General features: G+C 35.8%; 3 protein-coding genes across 4 annotated transcripts; 2 read left to right on the forward strand and 1 right to left on the reverse strand.

The window, feature by feature from the left end:
* Positions 1–10,209: 10,209 nt before the first annotated feature.
* LOC141430304 (uncharacterized) lies at positions 10,210–11,227 on the forward strand. Its single transcript, XM_074090937.1, has 2 exons — positions 10,210–10,379; positions 10,464–11,227. Exon 2 carries the CDS (start codon positions 10,487–10,489, stop codon positions 11,135–11,137), a length of 651 nt encoding a protein of 216 aa, XP_073947038.1. The 5' UTR covers positions 10,210–10,379; positions 10,464–10,486; the 3' UTR covers positions 11,138–11,227.
* A 1,107-nt stretch (positions 11,228–12,334) lies between these two features.
* vnc (GNAT family N-acetyltransferase vnc) lies at positions 12,335–15,838 on the reverse strand. Of its 2 annotated transcripts, none has more exons than XM_074090939.1 (5): positions 15,717–15,838; positions 15,115–15,269; positions 14,863–15,028; positions 13,362–13,510; positions 12,335–12,597 (listed from the first exon to the last, which is right to left on the reverse strand). In XM_074090939.1, exons 3-5 carry the CDS (start codon positions 15,020–15,022, stop codon positions 12,364–12,366), a joined length of 543 nt encoding a protein of 180 aa, XP_073947040.1. In that variant the 5' UTR covers positions 15,023–15,028; positions 15,115–15,269; positions 15,717–15,838; the 3' UTR covers positions 12,335–12,363. The 2 variants fall into 2 exon arrangements, with proteins under 2 accessions (XP_073947040.1, XP_073947041.1); XM_074090940.1 differs by lacking the exon at positions 15,717–15,838 and adding an exon at positions 15,513–15,644.
* Positions 15,839–16,202: 364 nt separating this feature from the next.
* On the forward strand, positions 16,203–23,577 carry LOC141430308 (uncharacterized). The gene is made up of 9 exons (XM_074090949.1): positions 16,203–16,448; positions 16,538–16,908; positions 17,951–18,043; positions 18,517–18,535; positions 18,893–19,028; positions 19,736–19,906; positions 20,869–21,013; positions 22,993–23,084; positions 23,356–23,577. Exons 1-9 carry the CDS (start codon positions 16,402–16,404, stop codon positions 23,560–23,562), a joined length of 1,281 nt encoding a protein of 426 aa, XP_073947050.1. The 5' UTR covers positions 16,203–16,401; the 3' UTR covers positions 23,563–23,577.
* The last annotated feature ends 1,507 nt before the right edge of the window (positions 23,578–25,084 follow it).

A 25,084-nucleotide genomic window follows, 5' to 3' on the forward strand; every position in this document is an offset into this window, starting at 1 on the left:
TTGATTAATTTTTAAACTGACGGATAAATGTGATGCCGTCTCTGTTTGTTTTGTTTGGATGGTGAAACAGGGGGTAAAAGGACTGAATTAATATGAATGCAATTTAACATTATCACCTGGTCAATGATATAATGACATATTATCAGCCGCGGAATGTCCACTGCTTGACATAGGCCTCCCCTAAGAAATTTGACACACGTACATAGATAAGTAACCTAGATGAACATTGGACACTTTATTGCTGGATAATAACAAAGTTATTTATAACTAGAGTTTACCCGCGGCTTCACACGCGTAAACTATTCGATCTGGTAGTTACAATTGAAATTCCGGGATTTACAAAATTCCCCTGGGAAATATCAAAATTTATATCGTGATCTTCATTGTGGTTGTGTTCAACTGTTTAAAAATTTCAAGACTCTAAACCCAGTGAAAATTCAAGATTTTATCCCTATCCCGTAGCCTATGTATTATTCCATACGTCCAGCTACCCACATACCAAATTTCATGACTCTAAGCCCAGCGGTTGTTATTTCGAGATTTTATCCCTATCCCGTGGGACTATCGGGATAAAAAGTATATGAAAAGGATATGTTAATCCAGGGTATACGAGTATATTACCTGTATGCCAAATTTCATGCAAATCCGTTCAGTAGTTTTTGCGTGAAAGAGTAACAAACATCGATCCATACAAACTTTCGCGTTTATAATATTAACTTAGTAAGACTAGTAAGATAATATTAGTAAGATACTAGCGAATTAGCGACAAACGAATTCTTGCGGCGCGTGGCAGGCAGAAGCTAGTTAGTAGTAAGATAAACAATGTGATAATGTAAAGCATGTTTAATATTGAGGTCGTGAAAAAGACAACGCAGATCATAGGAACTAGTGGCTATTTGCGTGGTTTAGAGAGACCTCGCAAGGCAGATATAGATAGTGACACGAGAGTTACAGTTAATGATTACGCACACAGCTACAAAAAGATTACACAAAAATGAATGAAATGAATGAGTAAATGTCAAAATCCTGCCGTCATTACACAAATGTTGTAGCTGTGGTAATCATTCACTTCAACTCTCGTGGCACTGCGTATGCTAAAATTAATGAAGTGCCAAACGAAACTTCCCAAAATTGAGGAATTTTTCGGAAACTTCCCATGATTTTTAACTAAAACAGGATAAGTACTTTTTCAGAAATGTTTACAACTGCAATTGGTTTTTTGTATTTTTATCAGCTATGTATGTATGCTTGATGCTATCGCTCACGGAGCCTAATTAAAAATACTTTTATTTATTACTTCAGCGATAACTGTGTCACGAAAACATTCACAGAGAATACATAATGTTTAAACGGTAATACATATCGACGTCGAGTCATTACGATTATGACATTGGCACGACCATTATTATCCAGTGATTTAAGATTTCAGAGTTTCAAGCAACACATTTTTTCTAATATCACTTCTAAAGTAAGATGTTTTGGAGACTGTACTTTTTGTTGATTGTACAGTCACCAGCAACAATATCTGACACAACAAAGCGTGTATAATATCTGATACGACTCATATTTGTAGGACCGGTGGGACATGTTAGAGATTTGCCCCAAGATACAGGCTCAGCCTAGTTTGGGGTCCACTGTATACTTATACAGTGGTATTATACAGTGGTATTAGTATATACGCTGTTAGTAGTACTTGTTATAAAAGCTACTTATATGTAAATACTTAAAATTTACTAACTCATACTATAAGAATCTATTTTATATCTAGGTGTTTATTGAAAAAAAAAACCATACCAGAATGAAAAGCACTTTACATTTCATTTCACAGTATTTTATGGTAAATAACTCTGTGAATCGCTTTCATGTTTCGTGGCAATGGCAACCATCTCTGAAGGGTGATTTTCGCACGATTTACTTCCCAGGTGTAACAGCATACAATATTTAAATTAATCAAACACGTGATTAGTACGAACTAAGGATGACAGACACCATGCAAACATAAAATGACGAATGATGAAATGGTTGCAATATGTCACTGATTCAAAAAATAACTGGTTTACTTGAATACACCCGTAGTTATCTTCTTGGGGCATTCAAACAATGGTTACAGATTTAATTCGCAATTTTCAGTTGCTAAAACAAACATGACAAGACAACATTTCATTACCTGTTGTGATGCGCCGAGTGGTCAGCTGTTTCACATTTCAGATATCCATCAATCCCGGACGTTTGGTAAAATCGCGCACATTCCACAGTGAGATGGTGTTACAGAGTATATTGAATTTATGCGATTTATTATTATTGAGTCCTGGTGCGTGCTGTTGTGTGTATGGTTTATGTTGTATTGAAGCAGTGCCGGGAGACCGGCGCGCGCCGCCCGCCCTGCGCGACCTCGCCCGGAAAAACCCGAAGTGTGTTCGTATTTGCTCCGTCGCTATCGGCCATGCTTTCCCGCGTGCTAATATTAGCGCGGTTTTCGCGCAGAAGCGCGTAGCCTCAGCCTGTGCTGTGAAGGAGTGCAGTAGCGAACTGGACTCAGTTTACACCGCTGACCATCGCTTAGCTACCACGCGCGCATGCGCGCCGGCTCTAAACAATACTGGTCACACGTCACGCTCAACTCAATAGTCTTTGGTACCTGTTGAAGAATCAAACTCTTTTAGCTATGATTCGGACAAGGAAACCGATTTTTGAAATTACCTACGCTGCCCTTCTAAGTAAGCCAAAGGCGGTAGGTATCTTTTGTGTAGCTTGAGACATTCTGCAACATATATGGTATACACAACTCAAGTTTTTTTTTGAGATACCGGCTTTTGGCTTAAGAGGGCAGTACAGCTATGTAAATCTAGCGCTCGAATAAAATTTTTGAGCAGCGTGAAAATTCAGCTCAGTTCAGCGGTAATTTTTTTCGCATTTCATACTCAACTCTGATTATCTTAGGATTATCTCCATTTTCGAATGGTAATTAATAACAAAAAAAAATTAAAGGATTTTAGGTAGGTATATACCTTTTCCTACCTAATGGCAACAAACACTCAAATATAAGGAGATTTTGAAAATTAGAGCCCACGCACTTTTGCTAACGGATTTTTAGCATATGTATGTATGTATATTCAAGAAGTACAAACTGCCAGACATTTTGTTGCAATATTAGGTATATTAAAAAAAAAGCGGCGTCTTTGTTTGATCTTTTGACTTCATTCAAGATTCAGAACCGACAGAGACAGACAGACGAACGGACATACAGACACATGGCGAAACTATACGGGTTCCGTTTTTTCCATTTTGGCTGGAACACTAAAAAGGTGTTTCCATACAAATTGCCGTAACCGAAAAAACGTTGCATAACAGACAAGTAGGTACCTCTGTAGGGGTAATTTCTGTGTCACAACGGAACTTTTACCAGTCAGCCGTAAAGTCAAGGCAAAGATATGTAACGTCACGATGAGAGTCTGAACATATTTTTGAAGCGTTGGATCAGTATAGGTAGTGCCACCAGATTTGAGGTCATGCACACAAGAACATAATATATATATGTCATGTAATGACAGCGGGATTTTGACATTCACTCATTTATTTCATTCGTTCTCATTTTATGCCATCAGTTCTTCATGTAGCTGTGTGTGTAATCATTCACTTCAACTCCCGTGGCACTACCTATTACTATACATGTCTGTACTGTACCTACACTTGTCTCCCTCCACCCATGTGTCATAACAACTACCCCAGATAGAGTTGTCAAATCTAGCGAAAGCCTGTACAAAACCTGAAGCAGAAATAGTATTTCAATGAAACGGTAGCTTTAATTATTTAATAATATGAATTTATTTTGTAAAGATGATAGATATTACAAAATAAATCATACTCTGTACATTTTGGCTTTGGCATGGGTTTACGCCTTATTATTCCTACTATATGTTTGTTATCGACTCTGCTTAATCCAAACATTGTATACCGCATTATATTTAAGCGTGACACGATACTCATAAGTCTTGCAACCACAAAGGAAGCATTGTTGCAGTTCTGGAAAAAATCGCGTACAATAAAGCTCTATTATTTTAAAAGTTGACAGTATTTATTGTGGTTTCCGAACGGGGCCACATACCTATTCCAAGGGTACAAACATTAACCGTTTCATTCGATAGCAGTATCAATAGCGCTGTTTCATGGTCCTTCGTAACGAAAGAACTTAGTGGCGCTATCGAAAAAATTGTAAGTCGATTCATTAGGAATCGAATGGGTCAGAATAATGCTTTATTGTTTGTGACTCACATACCTACGCATCTCGTTCGATGTTAATAATAACATTGGGTTGTTTAAATTGTCTGGGTGGAGGTTTAATCTGTAAGCTTATTTGCACAATATTACATTATTTGTATTTATAGAAAGGCGTAATTTTAAAATGTTAATGAATAATTGGCCTCCAAACGCTTCCTGTTTTCCGGTGCCGTCTGAGTTAAGGCTGTTCCGTTTGTACTCAGTTAAATTGATATTGCTGTAAATTAGTTTCAACAACTAAATATCGTTTTCATTTCCTATCAATCATTTTTTTTCCTTTATCGAACATGTCCAATGTCGTTGACCTGTACGCCTGACTTTGGTGTATATTTTAATAATAAGTTGTTACCTACATTATTGCCTCCATAGAACTAAGAAATATAAACGGTCAAGTGCGAGTTGTATTCGCGTACTGAGGGTTCCGTAAAAATAAAATCAAGTATAATACGTTTGCAATTACCTACCTATGGGATGACCAAACCGCTTTACTTTATTCAAAATCAAATAAAATCTTGTGCGATACGAAGTGAAAATATTTGCAAAACATTATCTTATCGGGCGCTATAGCCTCAGAAGCAAACAAGTGGCTTAATCCTACTAATCCTACTAAAGTTTAGTTAATACCGGCTAGTTCGTGGGTAAGGCTATAATGGGTCAGGGACTAAACCATAGCACTAACAATAAGGCGAATGGAAATGTCTAAAAAGCTATACTTATGTTTATTTGATTTAGTTCTTTTTTTAATCATTTTATGTTATTGTTAGAAAGTTATGTTTAATAAAGAAAATATATTTGACATCTAGACATCCAGTGGTTAAAGAACGTGACTACGAAGCTTATGGTCCCGGGTTTGTTTCCGGGTCGGGACAGATATTTGTATGAAAAATATGAATGTTTGGTCTCGAGTCTTGGATTTTTAATAATTTATTTAAGTTTGTATCTATCTGTTTATGTATGTTTATCTGTTGCCTAGTTGGTACCCATAATGCAAGCTTTGCCCCGTGATATTTATTTATTACTAGCTTTTGCCCGCGGCTCCGCCCGCGTGGTATTCGGTTATCGCGCGCTGTTCCCTCGGGAACTGTGCATTTTCCGGGATAAAAGTAGCCTATGTCACTCTCGGGCCCATAAACTATCTCTATGCCAAAAATCACGTCGATCCGTCGCTCCGTTACGGCGTGAAAGACAGACAAACATACAAACACATTTTTACATGTATAATATTATAGTATGGATTCATTTTCCCAGCTCAGTCTGTAACGAAATTAATTACCAAAACTGAGTTACTTAAATAGCTTTCTATTTTTCTTATTATTAGTTCTATGGACTAAACATATAGGTAGGCACGTAACACACTGTTATTGTTTACAGTGTAAGTATACAAAATTCGTTAAGCTATGCGTGTAGAACTTGCTTTATTAGGCGCGGGGCGACCTAAAATGTGGGCAAAAACGAGCATAAACCTCACGAGCAAAATTTTTTTTTTAAGTAACTAGCCCTTACTCTCGACTCCGACTCCATTCGCGTAGAAATCGGTTATCGCTATTGAGGGAACTACGCAATTTTCCGGAATAAAAACTATCCTATGTCTTTCCCCGTCTGTATACAAAATTTCATCTATTTAAATCGGTTCAGCGGTTTGGACGTGATGAATTAACAAACAAACAGACTTACAAGTTTTCGCAGTTATAATATTAGTGGGATGTGGCAAACGAGCTAGTGGGTTAAATTAAACATTCCTTTAAAGATATTTGCTACTTTTGTTTTTTGAGTTTTATACCCTAATAAAGATCCTATTCATCATCTGATGATGGTTGGGATGATTCCCAACCTATATAAGTCCCACTGCTGGGCTTGGGCAGTAGTTTCCACGCGGGCCCAGTGCGTATTGGGAACTTCACACCACAAACACCATTGAATTGTTTCGCAGGTTTGTGCAGGTTTCCTTGTAATTCCGCACTGCATTTTGAAAAACTCAGCGGTGCGAGCCGGGGGGTTTGAACCCAGGATACTCTAGTTGAGAGGCCATAGGTCAAACCACTCGGCCACCACGGCTTCTATTACTCTTTTTTTATGGAATAGGCGGCAAACGAGCAAACGGATCACCTGATGGTATGCATTACCGTCGCCCTTGGACACCTGCAACACCAGAAGAGTCACAAGTGCTAGCGGCCTTTATAACAAGGCGGTGTTATTACTAAGGCTCCGTTGTCTATACCAGTATCTCCCAAAGTGGGCGATAACGTCCCCTTGTGGGCGCTGGAGGCCTAGAGGGGGGGCGGTAAGGGGCCCAGAAAAAATCTTCACCTTTGTGCCTTCATTAGGCGACACTAATATGTTATTGAGGTTTATAAGGTGAAACAGAAATGGAGGACGCTACAATATAACTGTTTTTACAATATAACTGGGAACCTCTGGACTGGACTGTACCTACCCACGTCGTCTATTACAGGATATATTTTTTGAGCTTTAGAGAAACCGTAAACGCATGACATTTTCACGCAGCATATTATTATGTATAAGTATAGTTATTAAGGAGGACGCTTCAGCTTAGAAATAATAAAAATAACACTATACCTATGATAAATGTCCGGAAACTAGAAATGTGTTTGTATGTACTTTGATCTGTCTAGAGGTTGCCCGTGATGGAATTTTATTTTTATATGATAGAGGGAAAACGAGCAGGCGGGTCACTTAATAGAAAGCAATCAACGCCGCTCATAGACACCCGTAACATAGGTTCAGTTACGGATGCGTTGCCGGCCCTTTGAGAAAAAGGACTCGTTTTTTGAAAACCTCCAAGTTATACCGCTTCGGAAATATTAGCGCTGCAAGCTGATTCCAAAGTTTCACCAGAAATTCTGCAAGAAACGAACTGTGGTAGTAGACTGCCAGCTATTGAGGAACTGTTCTGTATTGCTTATTGACCATTGAAGTAATCACATAACATCAAATAAGATTGATTGTGGCCAAAATTAGCTCGCCGAGATAATTGAGTCAATGTTTTGGCTACGTTTTTAGATACTTTTAAAGATTGCTAGTTCAATTAAGTAGCGATAAAGATAGGTGGTTTTTTGCTTAGTGTATAAATAGTTAATGATGACATTTAAATGCGTATATTTTCGAACCAATTAAACTATTTTAAGATAGACAATGCAGCCACTGAACCGCTGAAATCATTTGACGCTAATCAGTGATCAAAATTAGCCGTTTACCGCGAAGCGTAGTTAGGGTTCCATGTCTAATAAAAACAAACGGAACCCTTATACGATCATTTATCTACCTCCCTACTAGCAGCGACTACAAAGAAATACTAAGAGACTAGAAAAAGAAGAAAAGACTAGAATTGATAACCTCTTTTTTAAAGTCGGTTAAAAAATAAGTAATTTATTGAATCAGGCGTTACTTTCCGGAGATCCCTATCAATGAACAAAAACAATTACTTTGCTCACCCGCGACCTAATGATACCGACTACGTTATGCAAGAAATATGTATTCATGCAGTTCCTCCACCTCCATACTGTAAGAACACACAGAAATCACACAAACCCATCTAATATCACCACCACCACACTATACTGACGCATTGACGCAAATTTGATGGTTGGAACCATTAAATACCTACCTAATCAAGAACGCTTGTTAAACTCTAACATCAAAAACAAGCCTTGAATAGATACCTATACCTAACGGGTAGGAACAATTAGGTAGTACTTTTTAGGTTCCGTAGGTCTCAATTTCCCTAGTTACTCAAACTCGGTAAAGTTCTCAACCGCATCTAGTATGAGCAATGTGATGTGAGCGAAATTGCAATAATCATGAAAGTCGGATTTATATCGTGAGTACTTAACAGTTTTTTTTTTTTTTACTGTAATATGTTCTTTAGAAAATATAGTTTAGTTTAGTTTAGTTTAGTTTAGTTTAGTTTAGTTTATTTATTCATTCAATACATCATTACATTATAATTTACATAAATGTCAGTTATAAGAATTTGTATTGAAATCGTCAAAGGTAATATGATTAGTAATAATTATAAAAAAATAAAATTCTAAGATGTCATGTGAATGTAAACAATTAAAATTAGACTGGTTCTCCTTAAGGGATCGTCAGACTGAAAACACATTGAAATGTATATAAAGAATAAATGTCAAGGATACGTTAAGATTAATACATTAGGCAATAATTGAGTAACAATTTAAATGTCAATATAAAAACAATAAAATAAAAACAAGAAATAATAATAACAATTTAAACAATAAAATTAAAATGTCAGATTCATAAATTCATTTACGGAATAAAACGCTTTTTCCAACAAAAGGTCTTTTAGTCGACGGCTAAACGTTTCATCGTTCTTTTCGCTTTTTAGGTGTGAGGGTAGGTGTTCATAGTATTTGGCCCTATAACGCGCGGGTTTTTTCCCGCTAATGCCATTCTATGAGGGACTGCCCGTAAGCGACCCGTGCTGCGAGTGATCTTACCAGCTACGCCCATTCGACTGAAGTTAGATATGTTTGTGCGCGTATACATAATAACTTGAAACAAATACAACGAAGATAGGGTCATGATACCAAGTTCTGTGAAAATTTTTTTGCACGACTGCCTTTGGTTGATACCGGCAATGACCCGCACTGCCCGCTTCTGCAGAACCAATACGCGCTCACAGTCCGTGGAGTTTCCCCATAGTATGGTACCATACGAAAGCAACGAGTGGAAATACGCAAAGTATGCTTGCTTTAGTGCATCATCTGCCAGAATGGGCTTTAATTTGCGCAAAGCATAGGCCGCACTGCTTAACTGCCACATAGGGAGTCAACGTGATTCTTCCAATTCAAATTTGGATCTAGTGTGAAGCCCAGAAACCTGCACTGCTGGCATAGCGGTATGGGTCCACCAATCGATGGCGGTGACACGATACCCTACCCGAGAACAGCATGATGTTCGACTTGGTGAGGTTCATGATGAGCCCGTTCGCTGAGAACCACTGCTGCAGCTGCCCACACACTTTATTTATCTTGTCGTTTAGCTGCTCATAAGTGGTGGCGCTCACTACAACAGTAGTATCATCAGCGAAGAGCACAGTGAGACCGTCAGTGATAACACTAGGCAGGTCATTTATAAAAGCTAAAAAAAGTGTATTTCCAAGTGAGGATCCCTGTGGAATACCTATAGTGACGTCACCCGGCTTGGACCTGATTTTTTCTCCGTTCGACATCACTACTTCAACCGTCTGCTTGCGACTTTTCAAAAATGACTAACAATTCGTACACTTTATGCCTGATACCATACATTTTTGAGTTTCGTCAGTAAAAGGTCGTTATTGATGACGTCAAAAGCCTTAGATAGGTCACAAAATATGCCGGCCACCTTAAACTTACTGCCTAGACTCATGATGATCGAGTCAAAGATCTGGTGTGCAGCGTGAGTTGTCGACATATTGCGCCTGTAGGCGAACTGTCTGTCAGTCAGTAAGTCATATACTTCCCTACTTAATATTTCGCCTTCCCGCCGACGCTTTACGAGAGTGAGGGACGGTACGATACGAACTTCGACTTTTTAATTTCGTAGTAGCCTTGCAGGTATATACAATTTCCTATGTACTATAAAAAAAAAAATGAGTGAGAAGTGCCAAAAATAAAAAGGAGAATCTTCTTTTTGCGCCACAAAGCGTCTTATATGTATCCGCTTTTATAGTATTGCCAAACAAGAAACCATAGTTGGTTTTAAGATTTGAAGATTTGTTTTAGTTTTTTTTACAAGTCAAAGTCAAAGTCAAAAATATCTTTATTCAATGCAGGGCTACTATGAAACTCGAAACTCGAAGTTCGTGTTGTGCGGTCTCTCTAACACTTACGCTGTTTAATACGAGAGCGAGAGGGACGGTACGATACGAACTTCGAGTTTTGTAGTATCCCTGCTGATTGACATTGTCAATTTGTCAAATTTGACAACCTACCAGTGTAAAAATACTAAAAATTGCGAATTTGGGACGGGAAGTAAATAAAAACACGTCCTAATAATTTGATTCGGTTGCCATTAAGCAAATAAAGTTGAAGTTGAATAATTTAATAAAGCGATCGTTTTTGATAAGTAATTATCTTAAAGTGAGTTAAACGCATTAACATGGACTGAATTTATACGTGTTATAAATGTCAAGCAAACAATTATTTCATTCTCTTCTTTCACAGTAATAAATCATTATCATCGTGATATGACATCGTTTAGTGATAGGCAGAAAAGCCTTTTCAACCACCTTAAAGATGCCGAGGATCAGTACAGCTTCTCAAAGTACAACAAAGTTGAAACTCCACACGACAATGGAGTTATGGACAGAAAACACTACAGAAAACTAAAACATGAAATGAAGCAATTCAGAGGCAAGGAAAGTATATTTAAGAGACCTGAATCAACTATAAGGGATTGCCTACGTACAAGATCCGCTCCAGACTACATGAAGAACCCACAAAGATACAAATACTATTCACTATCAGATGTGACCCAGGAACAGATGTCCGATTCCACGAACACCGCGACAGCCCACGCATTCATTCGTGAATTAGAAGAAAGAGAAGCTGAAAAGTCTAGAATGGAACAAGACTGTGAGGGTCCTGAAGATTTTGTATTCAAGAAACCCATATTCCATGTATCAGCAACAGTAAAGAAAACCCCGGAGCTTGAGAGTCCTAAAGCAGTTTTCAAAAGTAGTAAAGTTCTTATGCCAGAATATGTTGTGGGACGAACACAGCACAAAGACACAAGAATTGTAAGAAGGGATTTGGCTAAAGGTGATGTAGAAGGTGAGCCAAAAGCAACGCTGAAATTGAATCATCTTTATGAAGACAATGACGATGAGGAGGAATAGAGTAATTCTACTTTTTAAATTTGTGACATACATACTGCTGTTATGAACGTAACTTGGTTGCAAGATTATACATTAATTATACTTAGCTAATTTTGTATTTTATTTCTTTTGTAATTTAGCACAAGCACAAAGTATGCTTTCATATGCTTTGGCCTGGGTTTGTCCAAAATTTAAGACTATCTTGTGGTATTGTTATTTAAATGTTATTAATATTATTTCAAACAAAAGTTTGACTCCTCTGTAATTAAGTAGAGCATAAAAAACAGTAGTAATTGAAGATCAAAGCTCACTTCAGCTCAACTGCCAGCCAAATGGAAAGAAGCTAAGCAAATGAATTTATTAAAACTAATACTGATTTGTTTTCTTTAGTTGTTAGGGTTCCATACTTGAAGAAAACAGTGGTCAGTCAGTGGTGCTACAGATAATCTATACTTGGTTTGGATAGGTATTTATCTAAATGTAAACAAACTTCAGCTGCCAGATTTGGTAAATTCAAGGATTTTTAATATTTTACTTATCTATCATTGTAATACAAACTAGTCTATTTCAATACAGAAAGGTATGTGTATGTTTTTTTAGAGTTTACTTACTCTCATTTATTTATTCAATACACATAAAAATACATAATAGCAATAACATAATCACATACCATCCCAATCAACATACATGTGTATGTTTAGATATTTTAATGTTGGAATTTCAATATTTAAGACACCAATTGATCTTGTTTTGTTTACATTTAGTTAAATACCTATCCAAATCAAGTATAGTATAGTGTCAAGCACTAGCACCCTATAATGTGCATCTTATGGTGCACTGTAACAGCAATATACCATACTGTTTCACGTTATGGCATCATGCCATGGTGATACGGCCAGGCCCTTACTAGTGGCACTTTGCTGTTTGCCTATACCAATATTTATTATTTTTAAATTATAATGGAACTAGTGCATCCTATCACTGAACTTATAAGAGGAATAAAAATATTATTGTGTCCTCCCTCCCTGCCAATAAGCACACGTTTTTTCATATTTTCTTAGAAAATAGTAGATTATTTACAGTACTCATCAATGACATGTTAACCTTTTAGAACCAACATCTCTGTAATAAATAACCCATCTCAAAACTACAAAAAATAGCAGCAACTGCTATGTTCTTGCTAGTCTAGCAGCACCTAGCAATAATAAATAACACAAATATATCTCAGTCATTTATTTACATTATTCTCAACACTGTGATATAACTGCGGAATCAGACTTAATTTCTAAATTGTCTGACGCTTGGCTTTCTGGCTTGCTGTCTGCAGAGAATGAACTCAAGTCCCTCATCATTGAGTATGCATCTTCACCATCAGCATAGTACTTAGGTTCAATCTCAAGGATCTTGAAGCCCAGTGAGTTAGTGTAGAGGTTTAATGCGGCCCTGTTGCTTTTTCTGACATGAAGTGACACATATTTTGCCTGAAATGAAAAGTAAGTTTATCAGTAAGATAATCAGAAGCAGAATCTTCATGTAACTAACACAAACAAAACTCTAATTTAATATCAAAGATAAAAATAAATAAAAAATTTAGGTCACTGAATAAAGGCTTACTAAAACTAGAGTAAAGAATAAGAAATAAAACTTCTGCCTCAAGCACTATCATTAGGAAACCAGTTTGATTACAAAGGTAGTGACTGAAATGACTGACCAAAGCATGGTTTTGGCAAATTTCAGACACTGAAAATTTGGTCATTCTGAGAGTAAATGTTTCATGAAATGACACATTTCTTTGATTTTCAGAATGACTGGACTGAGATTATAAAAAACAGTTTATAACAGGATTTAATATATTTAATATCAATATGTCAACAAATTTGACCCTTAAAACAATGTTCATTAGGTTCACTCAGAAAGATCATTGATTTTGAGATACCAGCTGTTTTCAAAATTGGTGAAATTTCGATTTTGGCCCAAGTTCAAGGCAGATAATTAGTTGAAAATCCTATTTTAGGTGGGCACTATAACAGTGTTAAATTAAAGCCAAAGTTTTATTTCATGACATTGTTGTAATTTTGATATGCATGATAACAATTAATAAAGAAAGATTGCTGGTGGCTTGGCTACTGACAGAATAGAATACTGTTAACTACAAGAATTCAAATTCAAAATCGTTTTTTCTGTAAATATGCCATAATTAGACCTTCATACGTCATTTAGATAACTAAATATATTTATAGCTCACCTGGAAACATTCTACCATAGCTAAAGAAGCCTGATTCATGAGTTTTTGGGCGAGACCCAGCCGGCGATGAGACCGTTTCACAGCCAGTGATGTTATGTGTCCATGCCTATTGTCCTCACCATCCTCTTCCATCTTAGCTAATACATAGCCTGTAAAAGTCAAAAGATTAAAAATATATTAATAACATAGATGTTGTTCAAATTCTTGAGGCTGGCCCGAGCCAGATTATTGCACTTACAGATACTTATTTGCCCGGATGATAAAAAAAAATTGTATTGTTGAAATAAGTGAATAGGCTGAATGAAAAAATCTGTTTCTCAAAATTCACTACTTGATTTGTGAATCTTACTGTGTGGAATATAAAGCTTAAAGTATACTAGTCAAAAAAAAGTAAGGGCCACTTGAGTTTCACCGTTAAAATAAAATAAAAAATATATTTGCATTTTTATGTAAATAAATTTAATCAAACGAAAAGTATTTGTATTGTGTTATGTTGTATTAATAAAATCCATCCTTAGGCTACATACACACTATGCGGCAAACCGTGCGGTTTTGGCGCGCCGTCCCTCTTCAAAGTATTGGTCGAGAAACAGACGACGCGCTAAAAACCGCGCGGTTGGCCGCATAGTGCATACGAACCCTTAAACAAATAATGTTATAAAGAATTAGATTTATTAGTGTTTTTGTTTTACCAATGAAAGTCAGGTGCCCCTATTTTCTTTTGAGTAGCATAATTTTATAATACTTATTGATTTTGAGATACAGGCTTTTTTAAAATCTTGGTGATGGGCATCAACCTTGCAAGTCTTAACATCCTAGAATAGAAGAATATTCTACATGTGAAGTACAAATTTCTGAATGAATAATGAACTTTAAATATGCTGACATAATTCCCAAAATTACATACCTACATCTGTTAGAAATAATCAAGACTCAAAGAGGATAAATACCTACATACATAGTAACATCGTCATCATATTATGTATGTTATGTATATTGTGGCATTGGTAGTATCTAATTAGGAAGGTTTAATTCTGTTTCTTCTGAACTACCTCTGTCTGTACCTATTAAGAACACTGTAATTCGTTTTTTGTTTGTAATACCAACTCATCAGGGCGCCCAAGATACAGGCACTGCCTAGTTTGGGGCCCGCTGACACTGCATTTTAAGTTACACTGTTTCTAATCAATAAAAACTTTTCATATCATTTCATTTTCATTTCATATCAGCCGTAGGATGTTCACTGTTGGACATAGGCCTCCCTCATTAACTAACACTTTAGTAGACTTTGGAAAAACACATGGATTGTACAGTCTCATGTGTTTAATGTTTCTCTGTTGACACTGGTAAAATAACCCTTGCCAAGAAAGCAAGGCTGAAAGCCAATAATACTCGTTTAAACATTAAGTGAAACATGCATGTACAGACAAAGCTTCAAAGTTTTAGTTATTTTTATTCATACTGTAAATATAAGAATGTATAATATTTAACAGGTTATTACCAACAATGTGTCCCTTCTCATCTTCAGCCACATAGCTTAACTGTGGCCATGAGAGTCCATGGTAGAAGTAGTATTTCATCTGATAATTTTCCGGTAAGCAAAGCAGGTTGCAATGCTGCATGTTCATGAGGTCACTGGGACGTGCGCAGCGAATATTCATTTTGAACTGTTACAATAAAACCATCAATTAATAACATGTTTATTTTTATGATACTTATTAGCATGCATTAGATGAGTGATGAGTTCACTTACCTTAAAGGTTAACTGTTAAGTAATTTATTCTTTCCTTAATTTTCGCGACTTGGGTTGCCTTGTTTCTGATGCTGGAGGGGTATCTGACATACCCCCTAAAAGTTCACGCACAAATCGGAATTTCGACAAACAACACTTCCATACAATATACCAGCCTGCAACAAAGAACAAAGAAAAATGTAATCGAATCGAAACAATACCTTACGTACAGCATAAGTAATGGTTTTAGATTTTATAGTTACAATAACTTAAAGCAAATCGGTCTACTTACAAAACAACACAAAAACAAAAACTAAAAATACACTACATACGAAGGTTACAATAGCTAATATCACTTCCTTCATTTCAAACTAAGCATGGGATTAAAAAAAGTTAACACAGTTATGTAAACAATTTACCAGCTAATAAAGCTACAAATAAAAATGTGCTATTTGTTATAAAATAATCAGTCAATATCAGTCTGGGGCGGCTTGAAAAAAAATTAAGGGAGAAGTTGTTCACGCAGCAGTGAGCAACAGCGCCATTTTGAAGTGTAGTCTCAAAACAAAAAATCTGTTAAACATATACGTAATAAAATTGAACAAAAACGCAGGTTTACATACTTCAGCTTAATATCTTGATGACTAGTTATTCACTTTTTTCTGAATCTTTTAACTAACAAACCAAAATACCAAATTTCATAAACTAACCTAAAATTTAAGCACTTGACATACGAAATGAATGTTTCTACCTTGTCTATGGCATGGCTCTCCGGCTATTCTAAAAAGTGAGTGAACATCACTATGATATCGATTTAAATTTCGATGCTAATCGATTATTGTATAATTTGTTTAGAGAATTTGTTTTTTTTCTATTCTATATTTCTTAATTTTTTAAAAGAAATTTTATAATAAATCAAATCGAAATCCTTCACTAAGTCTACTTACGTAAAATGAAATTAATGATGTCTGATTTCATTTTAAATGAATTATGCAGAAATTATTTTGACATCAAATTGTATAATAAAACAGTATTTCGGCCAATATAGCTGTACAGACTATAGTTCCTTAGCTTTACCCCTAAAAAAAAAGTCCACACCAAAAGTTCAAAACACAAATTGTCTGAATTGTCAATTAAATATTGTCATTAGACATTGTCAATTGTATTAATCAAACAAAACATTACTTAAATGCGTGCATAATACAGAAGTATTTTGCTATCTACCGTAAATGTTGAATTTATATTATGTCTTCATCTCTATTATATTGAATTAAATAAATAATTACTTGGACTTGATTTATACACATAATGGATGAAGAAACTCAAGAAGAAAAACCTTCTGCTTCTATTTTATCGTAAGCAAAGTACCGAATTAACTAAACATAAAAATAGGCAGTTAATTTTATAAATTTCTTACCAATATGGTTTTGCTTGTTGATTTCAGGAGATTCAGGAGTCCAACGTTCAGTAGAAACGAAGTTCAAACTTTAATTAACATCATAGAGAGACACAAACATACAATTCTTAACAAATCAACAAATTCCACAGTGAATCAAGCAAAAGAAGTTTCCTGGGAAAAGATAACTAAAACATTCAACAGTAGGGGCTTCAAGCATGAAAGAAGCATAGACTCCCTTAAAACAAAATGGGAGAACCTCAAAAAGGATGCAAGAAAGCTTTCTAAAAATGTTATAGATGTTACTAATAGTGGCTACAATGACCTAACGAGGCAAATAGTTGGTATGATGTGTGATGTTGAAAACAATGCACCAGCAGACCTTGCTCAGGATTTAGATGATAATGATGACTTTCAGGGTAAGTAAGATGTGACATGTTAATACAATACAAAGACTCTTTATTGTACACCAGACATAGTAAGCAATACAGAAAACAGATACACAGAGAAAAAAAAAATTACAAGATGAGCAATAGGCAGCCTTATCGCTTAAGAGTGATCTCTTCCAGGCAACCTTTTTTACAGAAAGAAGGAAGGATTAGTTTACAACAGGTGGTGCATCAAAAGTAGTATCTGTTAATGACATTAAGAGATACTCAGAGAGGACAATAAGACCTAAATGGTTCATAAAATTATTCAAACTCTGTCAGAGTTGATTGACATTATCTGTATAAGTCTAGGATAGCAATTATATGCAGTAGCATTAGGGTTGCCAGAGGGCCGGAACATCCAGGATTGTCCCAAATTTCGACTACTAACTTATAATACTAGTTTTTTATTAATAAGATACATGAGCAGTATTTCCTTCCATATTAAAACTTGAAGCTGTGGTTAAAATTGACAACCAGTATTCAGAATTCACATGCCCAAGATCTGTTTTTGAGGTCCTTCCAAAAGACTTGCCAAATGACAGAATCTGGGCTCACTTTTTTAGAACAAGCAATTCTAATGATTTTGTTGATTTAAAAAAAAATTGTTGGTTTTGTGCTTGTATTGGTATTTAACTACCAACCCAATTCATAACCCTGGAATTGTCCCAGAAATGAAATGCCTGTATCTGGTAATCCTAATAGCAAACAATTAGTATCCTAGTCCTATATCATGAACATATAGACTTATCATGAAGCTTTACAGAAGTAAATGCTAAAAAATTGGCTAATTTCATCCTAGTTATGCTAATTTTATAAACTAAGCATATGAAATGGAAGAAATTTTAAGCAGAAATTAATGAATCATCAGTTTTCTATGTTACAATTTTTCTTTAACACATTGATGGGCACTACTTTCAATTAAACATTGTTAAGCATTATATTTGCATACCTATAGGCATACTGTCCATCAATGTGTTAACAGGCAAACATGAATAATACTACTACAACACCAATTTCTTTTTTATTGCAGATGCTGCTATAAATGATGAAAAATTCAGTGAAAACTTAAAAAGGAAATCTTATTGGGAAAGCTGTGAGGAAAAGAACTCTGATGATTCTAATGGTAAAACGTTTTTGTCAGTAAACTAATTAGTAATTGATTGGGAAATATTTTCTATTAATGATCCTGAATTGTAGGTCTTCTTAAAGTGGGGAGGTGTGGGTGTAGCATATGTTCCAAGGGGTGTGTGCTCAGGTATATTTTGATATCATTTAATTAAGTACTAATAAATGCATTTTTAAACACTTTTTTTCTATAATATTCTTCGACAGGGGTCAATGGAATTCTTTAAAATTCTTAATATAGTCCATGACTGCATTAACCACATGTCATATTGCTATGAAACCCACCTATGAATAAAGCTAGCTAGAACTCCATTGTTGATTTCTTGGCACTGAATGTGTTAAGAAACACTGCTGTATTTGTATCCCACTGTTGGACATAGCTCTCTTTCCCTTCAATCTCCTCATTTCCCTACCCGGAGTTATATCCATACTCATACATATATGTAATTTCTTTTTTCATTTAATTTTCAGATGGTGATGATGAAAGAAGGTAAAAGAATTATAACTTTTTTTGCCTACTACACTATTAATTTAGCTTTACCAGTTAGTTATAACAACATATTGGATCATTCCAACAAAATCTTATCCTCGTAAGTCCCCATGTACTTTATAAAGTACAAATAAATTGTAAGAATAACTGCCGAATGTGGTGGAGTACAAATTTTTCAATGAAATTGTACTTTTAATTTTTGTAATTTTCAAAATCACAAAACTTAGAATTCTCGCCTCTGTCTGTAGAACTATGTATATTAAAAAAGTCAGGACAGGACTTACGAGGTTAAATATCAAAATAACACTGGCTATATATACCTAACATCCAACCATGTTTTTGACCAACCTTTTTCAGATCCAATCGTTCATTAAATTTTGCTCCACAAGAATGCAGCCTGTTGTTAGAATGTGTCAGGAAAGAGAAAAACTTTGTGTTCTCTAAGGAGTATAGTGCACATGCCATAGCTTCCAAAAATAAAGCATGGAGGAGGGTATGTTGAAAACGAAATAAAATACTGTACTTTATATTCATCTGGGTCTGTCTACTGAAGCATTTACTTAAAATTGTGCTTTCAGAATTTTAAATAACCTAAAATAAGATTATTTTTGAGAATTCGCGCTGTTATTGTTCATCTACCATTACCTCTTATATTTCGTTTTTTAGATTTTTTTTACCATACAACGGCAAAACCTACTAGACACTGGCAAAATTGTCCTCTGATGGACAGAGCCAAATTTAAAAAAAAAAACAACAATCAACATATATTTATCTTTCATCTTTATCATTTTTTATAGTAAATGTCTTATGTCGAATGGGACCATTTTGTCAGCCATCTTTCAATTGTTTGAATTTGAAATTCAATGTCACTAATTTCACTTTGACTTTTAACTTAAATATTTTTGGTATTTGAGTCTCATTGTCATACCAAAGCACAGAGGCTATATATATTACCCAACAAGCTAGGAATCACAATCGCTTTTTTTCTACTGATCTCTGTCAAACAGGAGGTAGGAAGAGACAGTAACAGAGATCCCGAACATGCACATGTTTCTATTGAGCAAATAAATGGCTGCTTTGACATTTACGAGTATGAAATCCAATACAGAATGTACAGCAATTTTTTTTTTTCTTGGTAAATTTACATTGTTATTTTTTTAAATGCAGTAAATTGATAGTAAAGTTTTATCTACATTCCAGATAACAGATGTTTTCAACAAGAAAAGCCCACAAAAGAGGTCACAAAAAGTACTTCGTACTAAGTTCAACAACATGAAGACAATAGCCAAAAATATTGGCGCAAAGGAGGCCATTAAAAATTTCAATATCAGCATCCCAAAACATGAGAAATTAGTTAATGAAAGCTCAAAGGTAATAACTGTCAAGCTATTTTCCATTAAGGGTATATATAGACCCAGTTCATATCTAATAGAAAAAGTGCAAGAGTCGTGGTTAGTAGTACAGTCACCAGCAGAAGTCGATGAGCAGTAGTGCTCAAAATTATCTACACGCGACTCTACTACCTAGCTAATAAGAGTGTTTAGATCATTTTGAACACGACAACTGCTCTGCTGCTGATCTACTTCTGCTGTTTACTGTACACACCTGGGTGACCAAGCTTTGTTCAACACATTTTGCCTCTGACTCAATTGTTATTAACGCGTTCGGCCCCAGTGACACAACATCTGTGACTTTTTAGTTCTTACTCCTATGCCAGTGACAAGTATTTGTGACTGCTGTGGGATATGCACTATGTCTAGCGTATGAGCTTAGTGGATCGCATTCGGCTCCGGCAACGTTCAGCTAAGCCCTATTTTGACACAACACGCATGTCACTGGCATAGAAGTAAGAAGTAAAAAGTCACAGACGTTGTGTCACTGGCAGTGGAATGTATTAAGTCTGTGACATTGTATACGTGTCACTGGCCAATGCCAGTGCCAATGCCACTTCAATAAGTGACTGCTGTGGGATATGCGTAGGCATAGCATAAGAGATTAATGGATTGTTGCCGGGGACGAACGTGTTAAGTAGCTATTTTTTGAATGAAGCATAATCTACTAACTTATTCTCTTACAGTTCTATAAGATGGAGTTTAAATATTTTCTTAATATTTTATGGGAAGTACCTAATATTATTTTTTGCAACAAAATTGCTAAATTTTCTCTTTATGAAAAAATCTTCCAAACAATTAACTATTGTTAAGACTAAAGAGCAGTTTCTGAGAATATCAACACATACTAGAATTATAGAATACATATAAAAAAAAACAATTTTTTTATTTATATTAACCTATTGTACAAGAGCTTGAATCATCTTTAATTTCTTATTACAGAAAATCAAGTCAGAGCCAGTATTCGAGCTGGAACTTGACAATGGTGTGGACGATGACGATGATGATGATCGTCATTCTGACAGCAACCACAACCACTTTGCGCCTGATCCGCTGAGCACCATTCTTAATAGCGACTCTGGAATTGGTGAGTACTCCTTGATAAACACACTTGGAAGCACAATCGCTTTCACCACATCTTTCTGTTATACGGTATAAGGCTCCGTTTCCATCAGAGGGCCTCGAAAAATCGAAGTTCGTATCGTCGTACCGTCCCTCTCACCCTCTTATTAAATAGTACAGTCAAGTGCAAAGATCTCGTCTCGGCCAAAGTTACTTTAATGTTAAGTGCATAAAGTCGTGTATACATATTTTTGTAACTTTGGCCGTATCAATATCTTTGCACTTGACTGTATAAGCGTCAGAGGGACGGATAGAAACGAATTTCGATTTTCGAATTTCGTAGTAGCCCCATAGATGTGTTGCGAAGAATGTGTTTTCATCAACCAATAGAAACGCTTCATTTACCTTGCCACGCTCCGATCAGCTGTTTCCACCAAAGATAGGATGTGAGAGGATGTGTAAATGAAGCGTGTCTATTGGTTAATGAAAAACACATTCCTCGCAACACATCTTCGCACATTATTGGTGGAAACGCTGCTTTAGACGAGGGCAGAAAGAGATGGTGAATTCGATCGCGAACGTCAGCGCGTTAGACAATATGGCCTCAGCTTGCTTAACCTTTAAGCGACGCCTAAAATTGTCAAGAACTGTGTCGCACCGACCACACGCCATCGATTCTCAATGAGGATTAATAAATTAAATACAGGCGAAATATCGCTAGATGGCGTTAGTATCGTGAGGTGTTTTTGACGTTACGGTCTAAAAGCAAGGCCACTAAAAGCAAGTTTCTAGAGGTTGAGAGGGGACAGCGCTGCTTATTGAAAGTGATGCACTTGAAGCCATTTAGATTTCCCACTAAAGAACTGTGTCATATAAGTGACCAACTATCAATTAGAAAGCTATACGTTCTGAATGCAACTCTGAGAGTACATCGAACCCTGGCTTTTAAACCGTTGCTTTTAAACTCGTAGACGACCTGGAAGAATTGTCCCCTTCTCAAAATACAAATCCAAGTTCGCAAAAAGACAGTATGCTGTACAATCGGCATATTTATACAAAATTGAAAATACAAACTGAAATACAGATGCACAGAAAAACAGAAAAATAAGACCATCACTGGGAATCGAACCCAGGTCCTCGGTAATCCGTACCGCGTGCTATACCGCTACACCACTGATGGTCAACGGTACCGACACGAAAATTTGGAATTGAAATAAAAAATACAAAAAGATTCCAAAAAAACAATCTTAATCATATTTATACAATGCAATAAACACTAAGATTGGCATATATGATATGAGCTACAGTACTATAAGTGTAAGAAAGCCGTTACTGATTTGCTTAAACATCTGAGTTACGAGGAAACTGAATTGTTATTATGTAAGATATCGTCCTAGTCCTAAGATGTAGATAAGACAAAAATTGTATAGTTAAGTAACTATACTATTACTGAGTTGTGTAATTGTGATATGATAAGTTACATACACGCACGCACGCACGCACGCACGCACGCACGCACGCACGCACGCACACACACAGACACAAACGCGTGTAGTCACGTCCTCTTGCTGCAAAACATTTTCTTGCTTGTAATTGGCTAATAACTAAATGAGCCAATTGCAAGCAAGACCGTAACGTCAAAAAAACCTCACGATACTAACGCCATCTAGCGATATTTCGCCTGTCTTTTAGCCCTCATTCCTCGGGTTCTAGCTTCTAGTTTGAGGATCTTTTCAGTTAGGTATAGAAAATTAAGCAAAACTGGAAATATCGATTAAAGTATAATATCTTTATAAAAATAATACGCCAAAACAAGTATGGCAAAACGTGATTCCGACGTATCGGGAAGTAATCTCGTAGGTATTTATATTTGACACCATTGTAGTCCAAGTGATCTATCTAATCTATATACAACAACTCCACTAAGAATGACCCTGATAATTTCCAGGAAGTAACAAGATTCCAAGATAATCATTTTTGATTTTATTATATATTTTGTCACAGGATCGACTCATTCAAGTTCATGGAGTCAAGAAAATAAAGAAGTAGTCAAATTAAAAAAGGAGTTATTAAATTATCAAATGGAAACTGCTAGGGTGAGTTAATTCAATATTATTATTATTATACATTGTAGAAGAAAATGAATTGGTAGTTGAAACTTAATGTTGATTAAGAAAAGTTTGCTTTTGCTTAGAATATATCCTAATTTTCATATGCTGTTTAACACGCGCATATAATAAATTCTCGCCTTTTTTATGCGTGTGAGCGAAATCGCTATATGTCTTTTATTAGAATTACTTGTAATTTCAGACCCAATATATAAAACCCAGCGCCAACGTTACCTAATACTTTATTTTATATTTACAGTTGGAAAGACAGAAAGTCGAAGAAGCAAAGCAAGCCGAAGCTGCAGCGATAGAAGCGAGATCTATAGAGACGTCTTTAAGGCTACGAGCGGCGAGACTAGAAGCAGTAGCTGCTGCAATGAAATTGCCGCCTGGCCACCCCGATTTGTTGTTCACACCGGGAGAGTTACCCGCAGAAAGATACTTACGTCAGTACGAACATACTTGAAACCATGTTAGTATTCAACTGTTTTTTAATCGTACGAAGTTGTCTGTTGTAGAAATCGAAGAAACATCGATTTTGTTGTTTTCATGGCAGAGTTGTTCAATAGTTCTTTGATTTGTTTTTAAGGATGATTGTTTTGGAATGAAATCACAATAATTTAGATACGAAAATTTTGTATATTTTACTTAATTGCATTTTACAAGATGATAAATTATAGGTAATTCATTATTAAAATTAATATTTTTAAATATGCATTTGTACAATTTCCATCTATAACTAACTAAACTACAACACCTATTGAAATATATTACACATTGCTAATTTACAACATGCTTTTTACATAATCTACTTCTATCTAGTTATGTCATTATGTATAAAGTACAAAACGTAAGTACATACATACACAATGCTATGGTAGTAGTAGTGTAAAGGTTAAGTAATGAGCCACATGTCTTAACGACAAGCATTCACATAAGGGTCCGTCTGCAGCCACAACAACAATGCCTATATAAATATAAGTTCATAATTTACAGAGTCAAATAGTCTTTTTTTAAATAATTTTACATATACATATTTCTGGTTTGATGCTAGCTCAAGCGGCCACCATACGGTAGTCCAGACGATCTCACAAAGGTCGCCTTGATTGAAACCCCTGTATATTTGTACATCTTTTTCACCTAATCGATTTAGAAGTTGAAGAAGAGTGTTCCATACGATGGGTTGGAGCTGCCACTCGACCAAAGTGTTCTTTGCCGGAACATCGGAACAACCAGTAGCCAACCACTTTATTTTTGTCCATGTAGGTTTAATACACATCATATTTAATCAGACTCAGGCGGACTCTTTGAAAATAATACAGTTAGTCATTAAATTGAGCGTATTAGAAATACGACAGTAAACAGTAGAAATTAAACTGGAGTGCCACTTTCTTAGTAACTGTCGCATTTTCGACATAAAATACTTGAATATGGCAACAATTTTGTATAAAAACAAAATTACTTCCTCCTTTCGGTTTCTATTCTTTACTGTTGTACTCTTCTAGAGAATGAGTCAGTAGGGATGTAATACACGTCGCTATAAGCAGGTTTATAGCTACCAATCGTGTGCAGGTACTGACTCCATAGGCAAGTTTCAGGAACATCTTTTAACACAATCCATGGAGTTACCCACAGAGTACATAGGTACACAGTCTATTTTAGTCTTCAAACTTAAAATGGCACCAGCATGAAAAAAAGCACCGGCAAGAATATAACATCAATCACAGTACTTAGAACTTTCCTGAAGTCGTATTGTCTAACGCGCAGTTGTTCGCGATCACATTCGCCATCTCTTTCTACCTTTGTTTTGTACCGTGTGAAAGAAAGAAGTGGTGAAAATTTGAAAACGATTGTGATTCCAAATGTGTTTGGACAATAGCCTCCGAGGCCATATTGCACAGAAATAGCCATTGCCTAACGTTTCGGACGCTCGCGATCGCAATCAAATGACAGTTTTTGTATGTGAAATCTGTCATTTCATTGCGATC

The sequence above is a fragment of the Choristoneura fumiferana genome, chromosome 8 (genome assembly GCF_025370935.1).
Source record: "Choristoneura fumiferana chromosome 8, NRCan_CFum_1, whole genome shotgun sequence".
Classification (NCBI taxonomy): Eukaryota; Metazoa; Arthropoda; class Insecta; order Lepidoptera; family Tortricidae; genus Choristoneura; species Choristoneura fumiferana.

Coding starts and splice junctions, on each gene's coding strand:
- vnc (XM_074090939.1), bottom strand. CDS start 15,022: ATGAATATTCGCTGCGCACGTCCCAGTGACCTCATGAACATGCAGCAT. Junction 13,511..14,862: donor TGAGAAGGGACACATTGTTG/GTAATAACCTGT, acceptor TGACTTTTACAG/GCTATGTATTAGCTAAGATG. Junction 12,598..13,361: donor CTATGGTAGAATGTTTCCAG/GTGAGCTATAAA, acceptor TTTTCATTTCAG/GCAAAATATGTGTCACTTCA.
- LOC141430304 (XM_074090937.1), top strand. CDS start 10,487: ATGACATCGTTTAGTGATAGGCAGAAAAGCCTTTTCAACCACCTTAAA.
- LOC141430308 (XM_074090949.1), top strand. CDS start 16,402: ATGGATGAAGAAACTCAAGAAGAAAAACCTTCTGCTTCTATTTTATC. Junction 16,909..17,950: donor TGATAATGATGACTTTCAGG/GTAAGTAAGATG, acceptor TTTTTATTGCAG/ATGCTGCTATAAATGATGAA. Junction 19,029..19,735: donor AAAATAAAGCATGGAGGAGG/GTATGTTGAAAA, acceptor TCTACATTCCAG/ATAACAGATGTTTTCAACAA.